The sequence below is a fragment of the Corvus brachyrhynchos genome, unplaced genomic scaffold, assembly GCF_000691975.1.
Source record: "Corvus brachyrhynchos isolate BGI_N302 unplaced genomic scaffold, ASM69197v1 scaffold49, whole genome shotgun sequence".
NCBI lineage: Eukaryota > Metazoa > Chordata > Aves > Passeriformes > Corvidae > Corvus > Corvus brachyrhynchos.
In genome coordinates, this window is record NW_008240029.1 from 768,068 (window position 1) to 783,939 (window position 15,872).

Here is a 15,872-nt window from a genome sequence, read left to right on the forward strand (position 1 = left end):
ATTAAACAAATGTAGACAGAACAGGAAAATGGGAAAAAACTGTATGAGTAGGGAGGGAAAGCATAAAGATAAGAGTACATGGTATTTGACTAATTTGTGCCTTAGCTAAACCCTCTTAATAAATTTATACTGCTCAGTCCAGGACTACAAAGTAATATGTATTTTTCCCCACAGTAAAACCAGCAACAATAACAAAACCACGAAAAACACTAATGATAGGATAATGATGTTAATGATGATGAACTTAACGAGAGTGATGTTAATCTGGTCTATTGGAAGGTGTCCCTGCCTATGGCAACAGGGTTGGAACTAGATGATCTTTAAGGTCCCTTCCAACCCAAAAGCATTCCATAAATCTGTGACTTAAAGTCTGGAAACTAACTCCAAATATACCATCGTTGATTATGTAAGCTAGGACATACACACCAGCTTTCCTGCAGTACCAAGAAGCCATCCTGGACCACTCAACCTGCTCTGGGAGGCAGAGACCTCCTCCAAAATTGCAGAATGAGAAGCCAATGATGGACTGTGCCTGTCTTGTACTTTCCATTCAACATGGAAAACATTCTTACAAAAAGTCACATGCCTTATTTGGCTGTTGGAAAAGAGGATCAGGCTTTGAAAATCTTTGGACCAATTCTACTTAATTAGCACCTGCTAATCATTTAAAATGTTAACATGAATAATCTAAATTTACCTTGCTACATGATCTTCCACTGACATTACCAAGCTGGGAATGGGTCTGGGAAGGAGAACAGTCACAAAAAATATCAGCAGAGGTGACAATTCATTTGTGCTCACTGTCCATTTAGTGATCAAAGAAACAGTGGCAAGATGCCTATATCTTGAGCCTAGTAAAAAGAGTAACAAATAAGTAATTTCATTGAAAGCTTTGGGGTGGGTCAATGCGAGTATTTTGTTGATGTGTTCACATACTACCAGATCTACTGCTAGGATCTGAAGATGCTTTTATTTTATTATTATCAGTGAAATTATACCAAATTCACTGATTCAAAAATTGTGTAAGCATGGGCTCTTTGAGAGTGGAACTGAGTGATTAATGCTATTGCACATAATGCTTTCCAACTTGGTTAAATATTTAACTTACCCACATGATGATTTAGTTCCTATAAACCTGTTAGAAAACATAACTATGCAGTGTGCTTTACATGAATGCCACTTACTCAGTTTAGTTATGTAAATATTTGTTCTTTTAAATCTGTATTCTCTACATGTATATTTTTAAAACTATTCGAATGCCTCAAAAGCAAAAAAATAAATTATTCTAGAAGAATAGCTGTGAACTGGGTAGCTCTTAGGGAGATAAAGAAATGCAGTGACTTTCTTCAGCTCAATAAGGATGCATATACCCGGTGCAGTACAATTAGGAAACAGTTCTCAGGTTTTTATAGTCACTTTAATCTTAAGACTAACTTTCCCAGCTTTGTAATGAAGCACCTAGGAGACAGGGTACATAAAAATTAATTTAGGACTCTGCTGAAAAACACTGGAGTCCCACAGTATCCTGATACAGAGAACAGAAATTCCTGCAACATTTCTTTAGCCATTTGCATCTGCTGACATAGTGCTGTCATATACTTTTAACACAAAAAATTACTGCTCCAAAGCAAAAGCTGATTAGAGGGGAATCTCTCAGAACTTTTTTTCCACTGAAATCTGTAACAAAATAGGCCCACCGAAGGGAAATGTGACATCTAGTACGTGAAAGTTTTCTATTGTACAATCTGTACAACTTCTGTGTTCTGGAGTGGGGTTTTTAGGTTTGTGGGTTGTTTTTGTTGGTTTTGTTGGCTTTTTTGACCTTTTTGTTGTTGTTGTTGGTTTTTGATCTTTTTTTTTTGGGGGGCGGGCAGATGTTTTTGCTGGTTAAAAGAAAGCTTTTCATGTTTTTAGACAATGTAAAGTTTTGCTTCTCTTTTGGAAAGCAGTGAGGTTAGTTAGCCTGTGAATCCCCATCAGGACACTATGGCACAGTTCCATGGAGTACATGTCCCTCAGCAGGATGACCTTCAACTACTTGCACCTTGAGTATGGAGTTGCACTCCACATTTCACATCCAGATCATCATTTTAGGATGAAACCATAAACAATATGATGTGGGCTGCCATGAAGAAAAAAAGCAGCCAAAATATATTTCTTTTTATGCAGATTAAGAGCAGGCCTTGCTCTCCTGGCACATTTACCAGTGCTCCTCATTTGACAAAGTTTGACTGTGCTTGTTTCTCAGAATTATAGCTTTCTATAATTGTACAGCTTTGAAGAGTGAGTCTGGATAGAATCAAGATATAATAAAACTGTGGCATAAATTTAAAAATCGATTAATATATAAAACTATGTCGGCAAACATACAAATGTCGCAAAACTAGCAACAGCATGTTTGTCACCAGTACAGGACTATTCTTTGAGCTGTTTAGAATGTCAAAGCTAAATACTGAACTTGAACCACAGGACTTGTGCTATTTCTAAAAGCCTGAAATAATACCATCCTTCTGCTCCTCAGTAAAATCAGCACTGTACATAAAGGAATGTTTCTATATTGCATAAGCATATTGCTGTGCTTGCAGGGTGGCTCCTCTGTCTTGCACAGAGTCATAAATAACCTACAAAGAGGCAGCAAATTCTAAGCTCTACCACTCTTGTATTTTTTTTAATGGAAAGAATATATATTGTTCTTCTGCCTAAACTTTAAGCTCTGTGGTTTATCTACCTTATATCCTAGTGTAATGGTTTGATTGAAAGTTTTTGGAAGTTTTTGGAGCATGCAAGGAGAGTTTAAAAAAATATGTAGGGTTCTGTAATTAGCTGAATCCAGTCTTCATTAATCTGCCTTTGACAACACAATAAACACTGTTTTCATTGCATTAATTCATGCACTGGGAGCACAGTTTCTAAAAGTCTTGCTGTAGCCCTGGAGAATCTCCAGGCATCCCACATTTGATGGTTAAATGCAGTTTTGCTAATCCCAGGCCAAACAATTCTGGCTATGACAGCAAAGAGAAATCTCTTTGCTATGTTACTGCAGGTGGATGTGTAAATAAATACACATTTTTATTTTCATCTCTATAAATCTCTGTTAAGTCTACACAGAACTGTTTGTATATGTGCATATATAGATTAAAACATATATATACACACACACATAAATAATTGCTTTCACATTTATCTAATTTTTTTTATTTACTGTTTAAAAATGCCAAGAAAATATTCCTCATTTCCAGAAAATCCCGTTTTGACTTTTCATAACAGAATTGCTAGCCCTTATATGTTCTATCCCAAGAGTTCATTACACAGTCCCCAAGTTCTCTTTGGTTGGGTTGTAGTGGTCCTTGGTTAATGCCATGGCCTATGACCTCTGACTTCTTAGTAAAAATTCAGGCAACCATTGCTCTCCAAGTTCACTGCAAGTGGCACAACCAAATCTCCTTTGTTCTATGTCTCCTTCACAGCTGGCACAGAAGGAAGATAATGCAGTGTTTGGTTTGTGTGACTGGCAGACGCTTGACCTGCTCCAAGCCCAGGTTTTACAGTAAAGCTAGCAACTGAGGACACCGATGGACAGCTGGTGCCCAGTTTTGTTTGAATGTTTGCTCTCCCATAAGGGTACATTTTCCGCTCTAAGTTTAAAGACCTTGTTTGGGAATTATTTCCATCAGCCTTTCCTTCCAGGAAATAGGTCAGCATTTCACCTTTTCCCTTTACACTGACTTTACCCCTGCACACGAATTCATAACTGCACCTTTTTAATATCCGCTGAACTTCTTCTGTCACCTGAAGACAGAAAAAAAAACCAAACCTGTTACTTTTTTCTGTTCATGTAATTGCTCACCCCTCTCCATTTTACTACTCTGTCATGAAATATGCATAAGCAGAATGGATTAGCACCTACAGCTGCTCTCAGGCTCCCTTAGAATTTTCTTTGGGAAGTAAAGATCAACCTGGAATCTGAGAAGCAGAATTTCTGGTCTTGAGTTAAATAAATACACAGATAGATTAAATTCCATCCAACAGAAATATATAACCAAATTGTAGGCTGGATCAGTTCCAGTGATGTTAATTTATTGCAGAAGACCTTTTGATCCCTGGAGATCAGACAGGTATTTTGGATAAATGACTGAAAGTGTTCATTGAGCTTTTGAGAAGAACACCATAGGTTCTAGTCAAGCCATAGTAAAACAACAATGTTCTCTGTCTGCATTGACTCTCCAATCCAAAGTATCCAAGCAATTTTTAGAGCTACATAAAATTTAGGAAGATGCAAATGGACATAGATCCTTTCCTTGTAGGTCCTGTTTAGGCAAAATTTCTACAGCAGAAAGACTGGCAGTGTCTGCATTCCCAGGCTTGCCTCCAACTGTGCAATGAAGCAGAGAACTCTTGTTTCTTCTGATGGGAAATGATTTATTTGAGGATTTCATTGTCTCTAAGAAGTGTATAAGATGGAAAACAACTATACCTCTGATGGTGAGTAATCTGGAGAGAGTTGCCATCTCCATAAGAAAAAAGTGAGGCTGCATTTTCTAAGTGTTCTTGAAAACGTAACCACATATAAAACAGGAGGTATGTAGAGTTTGCAAAATTGTCTTAGAATGCACTCACCTGAATCTTTCCCTGCACTCCAGTACTATCCATCCGGCTGGCAACATTCACAGTGTTCCCCCAGATATCATACTGTGGTCTTCTGGCTCCGATGACTCCTGCCACTACAGGCCCAACATTAATACCTAAAATTAAACAATGAGTTTGGTTTTCACTACAGTATATTATCCAAGGGAAACATGAATCCTGCAAAACAGATTTGACACAAGTGTCTTAGAATTTTTTTTTTGTAATAGGGTAATACATGTTAACATCATAAAGCCAAGTCAGGAGAGGTTTAGGTTAGATGTCAGGAAAAAGTTTTTCACCTAAAGGGTGACTGAGCACTGGAGCAGGCTGTCCAGGGAAATGGTCACAGCAACAAGCCTGACAGAATTCAAGAAGCATTTGGACATTTGGACTGTTCGGCTGTCCTGTGCAGGGTCAGGAGTTGGGCTTGATGATCCTGATGGGTCCCTTACATAATCTATGATCCCTTGGCATATTCTATGATTCTATGATTAAATTGATACCAAGTGGACTTCTGCATTTGTAAAAGGCTTAGAAACACGACAAAGACATTCCTTGAGATATCTTACTGGAAATGCAATATGTAGGCAACAGAAAAATTTGATTCTTCTGTGGATGTTGTTTGTCTAAAGAAAAGAAGAAAAGCAGTGGTAGTGCAGAGTTTAGCTGAAAATGGGACAAACTGTTAAAGATCTTTAATTGTTTCCTACAACTTCCACTGCAGTTGCACATATAAAACCTTTTAATGGAGGTTTTCCAAGTGGAACAGAAATAATGGCCTGGAATACACAAGGATTGGGGTAAGGGACGTATGTCAGGTTGGTTGTTAACTAGACAACTCAGATTCTGGAGAGACTGGAAGAAGACAAAAGTATCTGAAAATGGCTCAAGCATATTTTTTTGGAAACTGCAGAGATCAGTTCTACATTTCTGACTGATTTCAACACCTTGTTTGGAAGATAAAAGTGTGCCCTGAAGAGCTGCAGATACTAAACCCTGCATGAGATTCTGTGCAAGGGCTTTTCTAAGTAATTTATGCAGAAGAATGAGGGTTAGATATCTGATCCTTTGTGAACCTGGAAAGACAAGTTATAACAGAGTTCAAAGAGAATTTGGTGTTTATAATTATTAGGATGTATAGGAGGTCAAAGATGTATAACTTTCCTATTGTTGCCTTTGATGTCTTTGGTCTTTCTCAATCTTCCACTGCTAGAAACCTCAGTTTTCCCCTTGTCCAGCTCATTCTCACAAGTCAGCCATGAAAATATATAGAGAAAGAAGCTGGAGAAAACTATCAGTATTAGAATATGCAATAAAAGGAGAACAGCAGTGGAAGTACCACTGGAGAGGAGCGGATACATGAAGAAAGGGAAGCAGGGAACTTGATCTCTAAGAAGGCTGAAAGGATTCTGAGTGGTAAGATATGTAATAACATGTAAAGGATTGCATGGAAAGGGTTGTGTTGTCCTCAAAACCAGAGGATTAGATTTGTTGGAGAAAACAGGACTGGTTAAGGTGATTTGGCATCTGTGGACCAAAAGTTTCCATTGCACTTTTGATGCCGACAAAGCTTTTGCAGATGCAACTTAATACAGTAAAACCCAATTTTCAGCAGCTTAGCAATGCAAAGCAGTGTAAGCCACAAAACTGGGTACACTCATAATATTGTATAAAATTAATGGTGCAGTTTCCTTTTAGGGGTGCATAGATTAAGTAAACACACTGGAATTGGAGGCAATTACAATTTCTTAATACTAATGCACATGATCCAGACTGCTGACCTTCTACATGGATGTGACTCTCTCCCTGACAGAGAATTTTCAGTTTTAATCATGAGTGCAGGACAGGTAATCCTTTGCTGACAGCACAGGAAAAACCAATGAAAAACAATCTTCTGCTTGTGTGATAGTTGTAGAAACGTGACTTACCAACTCGTAGGACAAAGTCATTATAAGACTGATAGTTGATTTCATCAAGAACGTCAAACATCTCTATTGCAAAATCTGCCAGTGTACTCAGATGGGAATAAATTGATTTTTTAGCCTAGAAACAAAATAGTGTTCCACATTAGATTTGTATGGTACTGAGATGCAGGTTAAATACCAAAGTGAAAAATAATGAGAAGCTCAGATGGCTTAGGAAAAGAATCTAACCAATTTTTCTGTTTGTGAAAGGAAACTTTTCACAGTAGCTACAACATATGCATTCTTTTTTCTGCTATTTTTTTCTTCTCTCTCTCCCTTTTTATTTCTGGGAATAATGGAATGCAAAGTTCCCATGGTAAAGTGGTTCTGTTGCTAGAGAGCTGCAGATGTTTGTTTTGAGTGTGGCAGGGAATATAACCTGCTTTCTTACAAAACTAATTTGCCTGAGGATTAATAATAACTATAGTTTCTGCCCTCTTCTCCCTTTGGGGCTTTGCTAGCTCCCAGCTCCCATGGGGTGCATGCTGTTCCCATTGACAAAATTCCTGTAAGGTTTAATCCTGCGAGATGCAGAACACCCCTATGTTCTTCCTTTCCAGGAAATTTGAAGGGAGTTGTTATCAAATGTACCTAAATCAACCAAAGCAAAAAGCCCCAAAGAGATCAAATGAAATGGTGAAGTATTAACTTGCAAATAAAACCCCAAACATGAGAAAATAATTTTTACAATTTCAGTCTAATTAAACTGTGCAACTAATTTTCAGAGGATATTGTGGATTCCAAAACTTAGCAAGATTCTAACATAATTCTTAAGATCATGAAAGAAATATTTGCTACAAAGTAGTAAAAACCTAAGGAGAATATTATTAGAAAGTGGAAAAGTGAGGTATGCATATTTGTTCTGTAACTCATGCCCTCCCTCCAGGATCTAACTTTGGTGAGTTAAAGACAGGTTACTAGAATAAACCTTTGACTCAACTCAGTATGACTGCTCTTATCTTCTGCTCTTATTCGAATAAGAAATATGAATTTTTGAACGAATTTGCAAAGTGAAAGTGGGCTAAAGGTAGGACATGGTGAAAGAAATGCAGGGTCAGTGGCAGCTTCAGTAGGGTGTTACACAACAGGACTATGCAAGCTGGCATGAGATGAAAGCTTGCTGAGTTTTTGCTATGATAGAGAGATTTTATAAATTCAGTGCTTAACAGTGGCTGAAAAAGCTGAGAAACAGGATGCTATTCACTTTATTCACCTCAGTTTGAAATGGTTGCTTCATGTGGCTAGGAAATTTACAAAAAATTATGAAAGTCATCCTTGTGTCAGTCCCAATTTTTGGGAAAGATATTTTATTTACCTGCCTGAATATCTGGCATTCTGCTTCTTGCAATGTGAACTAGCTAGCTCTACTCTTTTCCAGAATCACCAAAACAAAGCTTAAAGAGCTGATGGATACATTTCCAACAGAGAAGGAAAAAATATTCAATTTCTGGAGCAGGGAGGGAGTAGTGCATAGTTTTATTTGATTTCTAATCTTCTTTATGTTTCCTATCTTCCATTTCTTTGCTGTCTGACAAATGCTCTGTTTTCCTGCAATGCCCTTCAGGGTTGGTGGGGAAAGGACTGGTGACAATTACTGAGTGCGCTGCAGGTGACAGATGCGTCTCAATAGGATCAGGGCAAACTCTTTTGAACCTCCACTGAAGAACACCACAAAGTTAGGACCCTGGTGAAGTCAGGATCCTGGTGAAATACAGACCAAATGAATTTAAATTGTGCAAAAGATCTACAAGAGCTTGGTTTGTGTGCTGCCCTGCTGATATAACTGGCAAGCAATTATTTATTTAAACATTGGAGTCGTTACTGGAAAGACTGCCAAGAGCATCACAGCAAAGTCACTGTGATAGAGGCAATGTGCATTTACTGTAGTCACTGGATGAAGTCAAGGTGCAGAAGCAAGAGTCCAGTAAAATATGGGATTTAAATATTTAACTTCCTCAGGGTACTGGCCTCTTAAGTGTATAAATATCCTCAGTTAAGAGCCCAATTAACCCCATCCACTGCTTTCTGTTCATGTCCAAATCCTAGTATGAAATTAGTGATTCACAATCAGAGGCTGTACCAGACTTCCTGTTGAAGCTGGGAGACTCCTGGCAGATGGCAGACCAGAGGCACTTGAGTGTCTTATGGCTCCCATGGACACATACGACTCCATAGGACAGCCCAGGGACTGTGTGAAGCTGGCAGTGAGTGTCTGTGCATGACAGGCCAGCCAAGATTATCAGACTTCTAGTATACAGGTGTATGCTGAAGAACTATTGGAAATTGGCAAGAGGGTGTGACTAATTTCTGTTCATTTGCATTGCATGAACAGTAGGGAGAGATCACTACCAGAAGAGGAGAAGAGCTGAAACCCTAAGTTAAAGTAAAAATTATTGTCTGTTTCATACAAGATCTTTCTTTCTGGAATACAGAATTTCAAATAAATTCTGCATGTACAGAAAAGATCAAAATTTGCCCCAATATTTAAATGGAAGACAGAGTACTGTACAAGATCTTCTGCAGTGATTTAAAATGCATCACTATCATAAGCTCAGAATAGTATCTTCAGTACTGGACTAACTCAGCTGACCCTTCACTCAACAACTATGAAATACAAGAGACAAACATGTTTAGGTTTAGGAACATATGCTGCCAAAGTTACCCAATAACACACTTGTTTTGAGGATTATAGTTCAAAGAGCATTTATAGCAGACACAAACGTATGTCATTGCCTGTTTGCCTCAGATCACACACTGAAAAAATTCGAAAGATCAATGTTTTTCGCCTGTCCCAGAACCCATGAGTCAAACATTTCAGGATAAACAGATTTTTAAAAATACCTTTTTTTTTTAATGCATAGATTTCTAGGAGGGATACAAAGGAAGGCATCAGCTGGAAATACTTTGCAGACCAGAAGGTTAGTGACATGACATAGTCCAACATGATTCTAACTGTTGATTTCAATGTGGTCTTGTTTTTTATTTACTTAATAGGGAAAATTGTTGCTAAAGAGTCCACAGGGCATCTTCTGGCATTTTTTGCTTTTGCCTTCTAATTTTGTTTTATTTTGCAATGCTAAATCATATGCACCAATGTATTCAACATATGTCTATGACATATGTTCATACATATCAGAACAAGAGAGCGCTGTCTGGAAACTCTGGGCAGATGAGGTGAATGGATTGCTTTAATTTTCATGCTATTCTTATACTATTAATTTTATAAAATTTTCATTATTTAGTTTTATTAGTGTAATTACTAACGTACATAGTACTCTGTACACAATACATTTAATATAATGCCCACAGGGTTTTCTGACTTTCCAGATACTGCTTGGAAATCTAGGAAATCTCTGTTCCAAGACAGTAACTTAAGGTAAGAATAACACTCAAGGGTAGTAATGAAGATACAGAAGAACTGTGCCCCAGAGTTAGTGGGTTTGAAATGACTTTGACTTTTTTAAATTGCTGAGTAATTAAAGCGGTAAATAGGATGCTAACAGTAGAGACAAAGAAGAGCTGATTTGGAGGGACCAGGTCCAGTGCAGCATTGTACCTAGCACAAAGTTCCTGTCCATGTTGGGGGTTGGGAGATTATGTTTATTTTAGTTGTAGGTTACATCTAGATTTCAATACTAAAAATATATATGTAAAAGTTGCATTTTAATATTCTTCTGCTAGTTTTGCAGTAATTCATTACACCTAGAGTCTCCCTTTCCCTGCATCTTACAAGGCCATCTAAGAACGAGGTTTTACCACTACCACTCTGATTTAGAGGCTTTTATACACCAATTTGCAAGAAATTCAAAGCTGCAGACAATGAAATCACAAGTGGAGCCATATAAGCAAGTGTGGCAGTTTTCCTTTTCAGGCTTCAACTGTTCTTTGAATTTCAGATTCAAAATGTTGTAAAGAAGTTATCAATAATCACACAGAATTAGTTGTGTTTCTGATGTTCCTCTGGAAATTGAAGGAAAATGGTTCCTTCACGTAAGACTGTTGTGTAAAATCTTCTCACCTTAGTTCCTGAAGTAGGTACAAGTCCCACAGCTGCCATATATGTACTTCCAATTGTCTTGATCTTTTCAATGTCCTTATAATATTCTTTGTCCATAAGCTTTGTTTAAAACATAAAACTGTTAAATATTACATAATATTTTAGACAAGCAACCATAGTTATCAGACAATATGTGCAAGTTCATTAAACCATATTATATTTGTTGAGTTGAGGCTTGCCCACTTTGAGGTCATTGAAAAAACGGCCATTAACTTCCATTTTGATGCTCTTCCTATATTAGAGAAATTTTAGGTCAGAGTCATGTGCCTAAAAATACAAATTTGGCACTTTGGAGAAGCCCAGTGGATACCAACTATGATTAACTAGGAAGTTCACAGTATTGTTTTATTAAACAGTTCAAGATACAATGATTTACTACAGATAATCTCATTGATAGTTATTTGGTAGAACTGATATGGTCAAAAGACAAAGTGTTTAGACCTTACCTCATCAAAATCAGCAATAATTTCATTTAACAGGCGTAAACATTCCACTCCCATATTATTGCCATCCAGTTCGATGTAGAAATCATTGAAATTTGGGATGGAAGCAAACATCACTCCAACTTGTGAATATGACTGGTAATAGAGGTCCTGTAGTTCATAAGCAGATATAATTTTTATTTTAGAAGATTAATCTAAACTAAACATCATTATTGCAGTACTTATTCTACTGCTAAGCAATAGCTAGGACAAAGGCCATCAGTTTTTCTAGAGAGAAAACCAGACTTCTTAAAATAAGGTTGAAAGAGGTCTTCACTCAAGGCCACAATAGAAAATTAACACCTAAGGTATTAAACCCATTTAAAACAACTTAGGTTTTTTTTCTGTTTAGACATAGAAGCAGTGACCCAAAATTTGGAGAGAGTCTTAACAGTTATAGAACTTCTATTGTATGAGAAAAATAATTTTCTCAATTTTGTTTTATAAGCAAAATAGGAGATGGACCAATTTTATCCTGCGGTACAAAACTGGCCTCACTCATTCAAGTCTTTCCATGTATTGTGGAATCCTATATAATAGGATGATGTTCTGTATGGTAAGGTTTCTGCTTAAAACTTTGTAAGGCTCAAAGAAAGCAAAATCACTCAGCTGTGGTTCTAATACTTTGACCCACACTCTCAAGAGCCATATCATGGACATCATGGCTACTCCAGTGCTGAAGGTTTTCAGATGACCAGAAGGACTCTCGTAAGGCCTTCCTGAACCAATTTATTTAGTCACTGCAGCCTTTTATTTTAATCTGTGTCTTCCCTGAGTATGTACAATTCTGTGTTTTTAAATAGATGGTTTTGGTAATGGTAGCATACTTTCCAGAACTAGAGTGCCTAATACAGAAGTGTCTAGCAGTTCATACGCTTCACCATTCAGAACCAAACTGAGCTCAAGCAATACTGTGATAAATCCCAATATCCTACATTGATTGGAAAATGAAAAAAAAAAGTGATTTACATGGAGGTACTTGGCTATATTGATGTTGAATGACAACCTTCCCTTATCCTGAATTTTATTAAAACTCTTCAGAGAAGGAGGACCATACAGGAAAAGAAATAATCTCAAAGTAATTCTTGAACAGAAGTTTTTACAAAGCTACTATTTTTACATGGGTAAAGTTTTTTCCAAGCCTTTCTTGAAGACATACAGGTGGAAGGTGGCCCAAGCAACACAGGGACACATCCATATGGCATGTATTTAAATTTTATCTGGGTTTACCATATTTCTTGGATTAGACATAAGAAAGTGCTGTGCAACATGGGCCGGCAACAGGTTGAAAAGAATTCTTTTATTATCCAGCTTGACTCTCTCCATATCATCTCTCTCTTCTTCTGCCTGTTGGGATAGAGGAAAAGAAAAACCTTTCCAAAAAGCAAAAAACTAGCTGAGCGTATCAAATAGGTTCTATTAATTCATCCATACCTTCTATTAATTCATCCTTTGGGATTAAATGAACAAATATAGAGTACAAATGTAGAATGAGAGCAGTTCTCCTGTACCATGCTTCTACATTAGGCAAAATCCCTTTAAGTCCTTAGTAATTCAAGCAAAAGTCTCTCAGCTGTTTTCATGGTTTGATAGCTAAGTGTATTGGTATCTTCTGTAGTTCTCTGTTCTTTTAAATAGATGGTCAATATATTTACAGAGTAAGCCAGAATAATCCCATTTAAGTCACATTGGCCTTGGAGGCCAATTACTTCCCATGTAGTTCAACGCAGTGGCAGCAGTATAAGATTCATCTTTCAAACAAGAGAAGCCAGTGAGAATCACCAGTGCTTAAAGCAAACCTTTAAAACTTCCAGTAAATTGAAACAAATCTGGTAAGACAATAATTTCAACAGATAAAAAGATTTTAAAATTGAGCATCCTTAAGAATGAACTACAATTTTTAAAAAGTGATATAAAGATAGTTAACATCTCTAGAGATTGTTTTAATTATGCTGGTGTTTGTCATGAAAACATATATAGTTCCTTCGCAACAGAAATTCTGTTACTCATGTGAATGACAGCATTCAGAAAGAGTGCTTAGGAGTTAACACATCTTAGGTCCCTAACCCAAGATACTGGCATCTTATTACAAGTGCTTGACTCACAGGACTTACTGCAAGTCATACAATAGGAAACTATGTTAAAAATCAGACCTCTTATTTGAAAAATATTGAATATCTAGGAATTGCGTTTGGGACTCCTAGGTTTGCATATTCCAGCCTAGTCCTTCACAGATTCATCTGCAAAATTACTTCTCTGGAATTTGCTCCTTGTTCTTAGAGCGACTTCTGGCCTTGCACCGATTTCAGTTAGAAAACGCTTGAGCAGTGTCATATAATTCATCTCACAGAAATCTCAGCTTATTCTTTGTTCCTCAATCACACTCACAAATCTTCTGCTGTGATCCCAATGTGATTTTGTTTATCTAATTACAGTCAGTAGAAGACCAGAAGGCCAAATTGTCAGGCATTGCTGAGAAAACAAAAGCACATAAACCATTGATGAACCTGTTCTAATCTTTGTTGGTGTCCCATTTATATCTGGAATTTGGTGTCCTGATCTACTACAAAGTCCACATAATTTCTCAGTATCCATTCCTATGGAAGTAGGAGAAAACCAGTCACCTCTTGCCTTTGTATAGTCTAACAATATTATTTCATGTGATTTTTTTTTCAGGAAGCTAAGTTTTATTTTCCATGACAAAACTTAGGAAACAACCTTTCTATTCAAATTACACAGTCTGCTTTGCCCTGCAGTTTATTCTGTATTTTTAAATTTCTTTACAAGTAGAAAGAATTCTGAAAGAGAACTGATTTTATAAACTTAAATTCTTCAGGAATTGTTGTCTTTTTAAATAAATTCTCAGCTCCTAATCTAATTTGTATAATAAGAAAGAGAACTTGTTCCAGAGGGAAATATCAGTAAACTTTAAACAGCAATTAAGTTGCAAGAAATACACCTGAAGCTTTTATTCTAAGCATCTATTTTCTGTTTGTGAGCTGTTTTCTTGACACTTCTTTCACTGTTTAAATTTCATATGCTATTTTCTTAAAATATCCTTCGCCTATTTTGGTGGTATGTTTTACTTACAAGAAAACTTACTGTTTTCTATAAACATGTGAAATGGCCTCTGGCATTTAGTTTTACTGTTGGAATTTAAATGTTTTAATAGGAAAAACAAAAGGTTCTTCAGCTGAAAATCCAAACCAATCTTGCAACTCCATTTTACCTCCCACTAGAATATGGGAAAATTTATTCTGACAACAGCAAAGAGATTTGTTGACTGAATTGATGATCTTAATAAAATATCAATTCGGGGCTTCCTTATCCATTCCTCTATTTTTTCAACAAGAAATTTTGTTGTTATTTTCTTCCTAGGAATATTAGGGTTCTCAGTTAACCTACCAATACAATATGGGGCAGAATACCATCGTAAAGAACAAAACTCTTTTGAGTCAGGGTGTGAAGATTTCTGGACTAATCAAGGGAATCAAGTAGGGGTAGGTAAGTGGAGTAATCAGTTTGATACACTGTATGAGTAGTGATGTTGATCAATCACTGGCAGCGGCTGTTCATTTCTGATCTGGAAATATGTGATCAAATTCCTCTGCCTTGCCCAGTTGTGGCCCAAAGTGTTCATTTTGGAAGAAATGATTGAAAAGATTCTTCAGTACATCCATCATTATGTATGAATCACAACAAAGGTTTCAGAGCATGGAACACCCATGACTAAGAAGTAGAGAACTGGGCTCTTGAGTGAAGAGCTAATGGCTTAAATCAAACTATCAGAGTCATGTCTGAAGTGGTGGCAAAATCATATATAAGAGCAGGGAAAGGCACTAATGATGTCACCATTGCTAATGATAGAATGCTACATGTTTAATACACCTAACAAGTGTCTCTTCCCTTTTTGGATACAAAACTGTTAACTACAATTTTGACTCTGAGAGGGTTCAGTTGCTAAAAATGAAATTGTGGGGAAAAGATTTGAAGTAAAATTAAAGATAACAGTATAATATAGGGGGAAGTATGGTTGCTACTCCCTGGATGGAACACAGTCAGCACACCCAACTTTCCACACATGGTATTATCTAGGGGGGACTAAATGGAGAGTGGAGTGGAGTCGAGCAGAGGGGACCGGAGCAGAGCAGAGTGGAGTGGAGCGGAGTGGAGCGGAGTGGAGTGGAGTGAGCAGAGGGGACCGGAGCAGAGCGGAGCGGAGCGGAGTGGAGCGGAGTGGAGCGGAGTGGAGTGGAGACACTGCAACCAGGCTCTGCTGAAACCCAACTTTCCACACATGGTATTATCTAGGGGGGACTAAACGGAGAGTGGAGTGGAGTCGAGCAGAGGGGAGCGGAGCAGAGCGGAGTGGAGTGGAGCGGAGATGGAGTGGAGTCGAGCAGAGGGGAGCGGAGCGGAGCGGAGCGGAGTGGAGTGGAGACACTGCAACCAGGCTCTGCTGAAACCCTTGCAGAGGACAGTGCTCGGCAGTACTTTTTAGCTGGTAAGCCACACAGCAGCTGGAAGCCAAGGGAGATAAAGGAAGATGTCCTGCTGTTGAATCAGCAACCATGGCAAAATTACCCTCTTTGGATTGACATATATCCCCATCCCAAGGTTATCTCACATACTACATGTTACCTGCCTCCAAGGCATGACCACCCCCCACTGAGTAAGATGCATGACTAATGTCACTCAGGCTTTGCATAAACATTGTATTGGGTTGACCCTGAGTTGATGGAC

General features: G+C 37.7%; 1 protein-coding gene across 1 annotated transcript; it reads right to left on the reverse strand.

Moving 5' to 3' along the window:
* Positions 1–540: 540 nt before the first annotated feature.
* LOC103622003 (adenylate cyclase type 1-like) lies at positions 541–15,213 on the reverse strand. Its single transcript, XM_008640887.2, has 6 exons — positions 12,360–15,213; positions 11,094–11,240; positions 10,609–10,707; positions 6,555–6,669; positions 4,618–4,742; positions 541–3,789 (listed from the first exon to the last, which is right to left on the reverse strand). Exons 1-6 carry the CDS (start codon positions 12,453–12,455, stop codon positions 3,451–3,453), a joined length of 921 nt encoding a protein of 306 aa, XP_008639109.1. The 5' UTR covers positions 12,456–15,213; the 3' UTR covers positions 541–3,450.
* Positions 15,214–15,872: the final 659 nt, after the last annotated feature.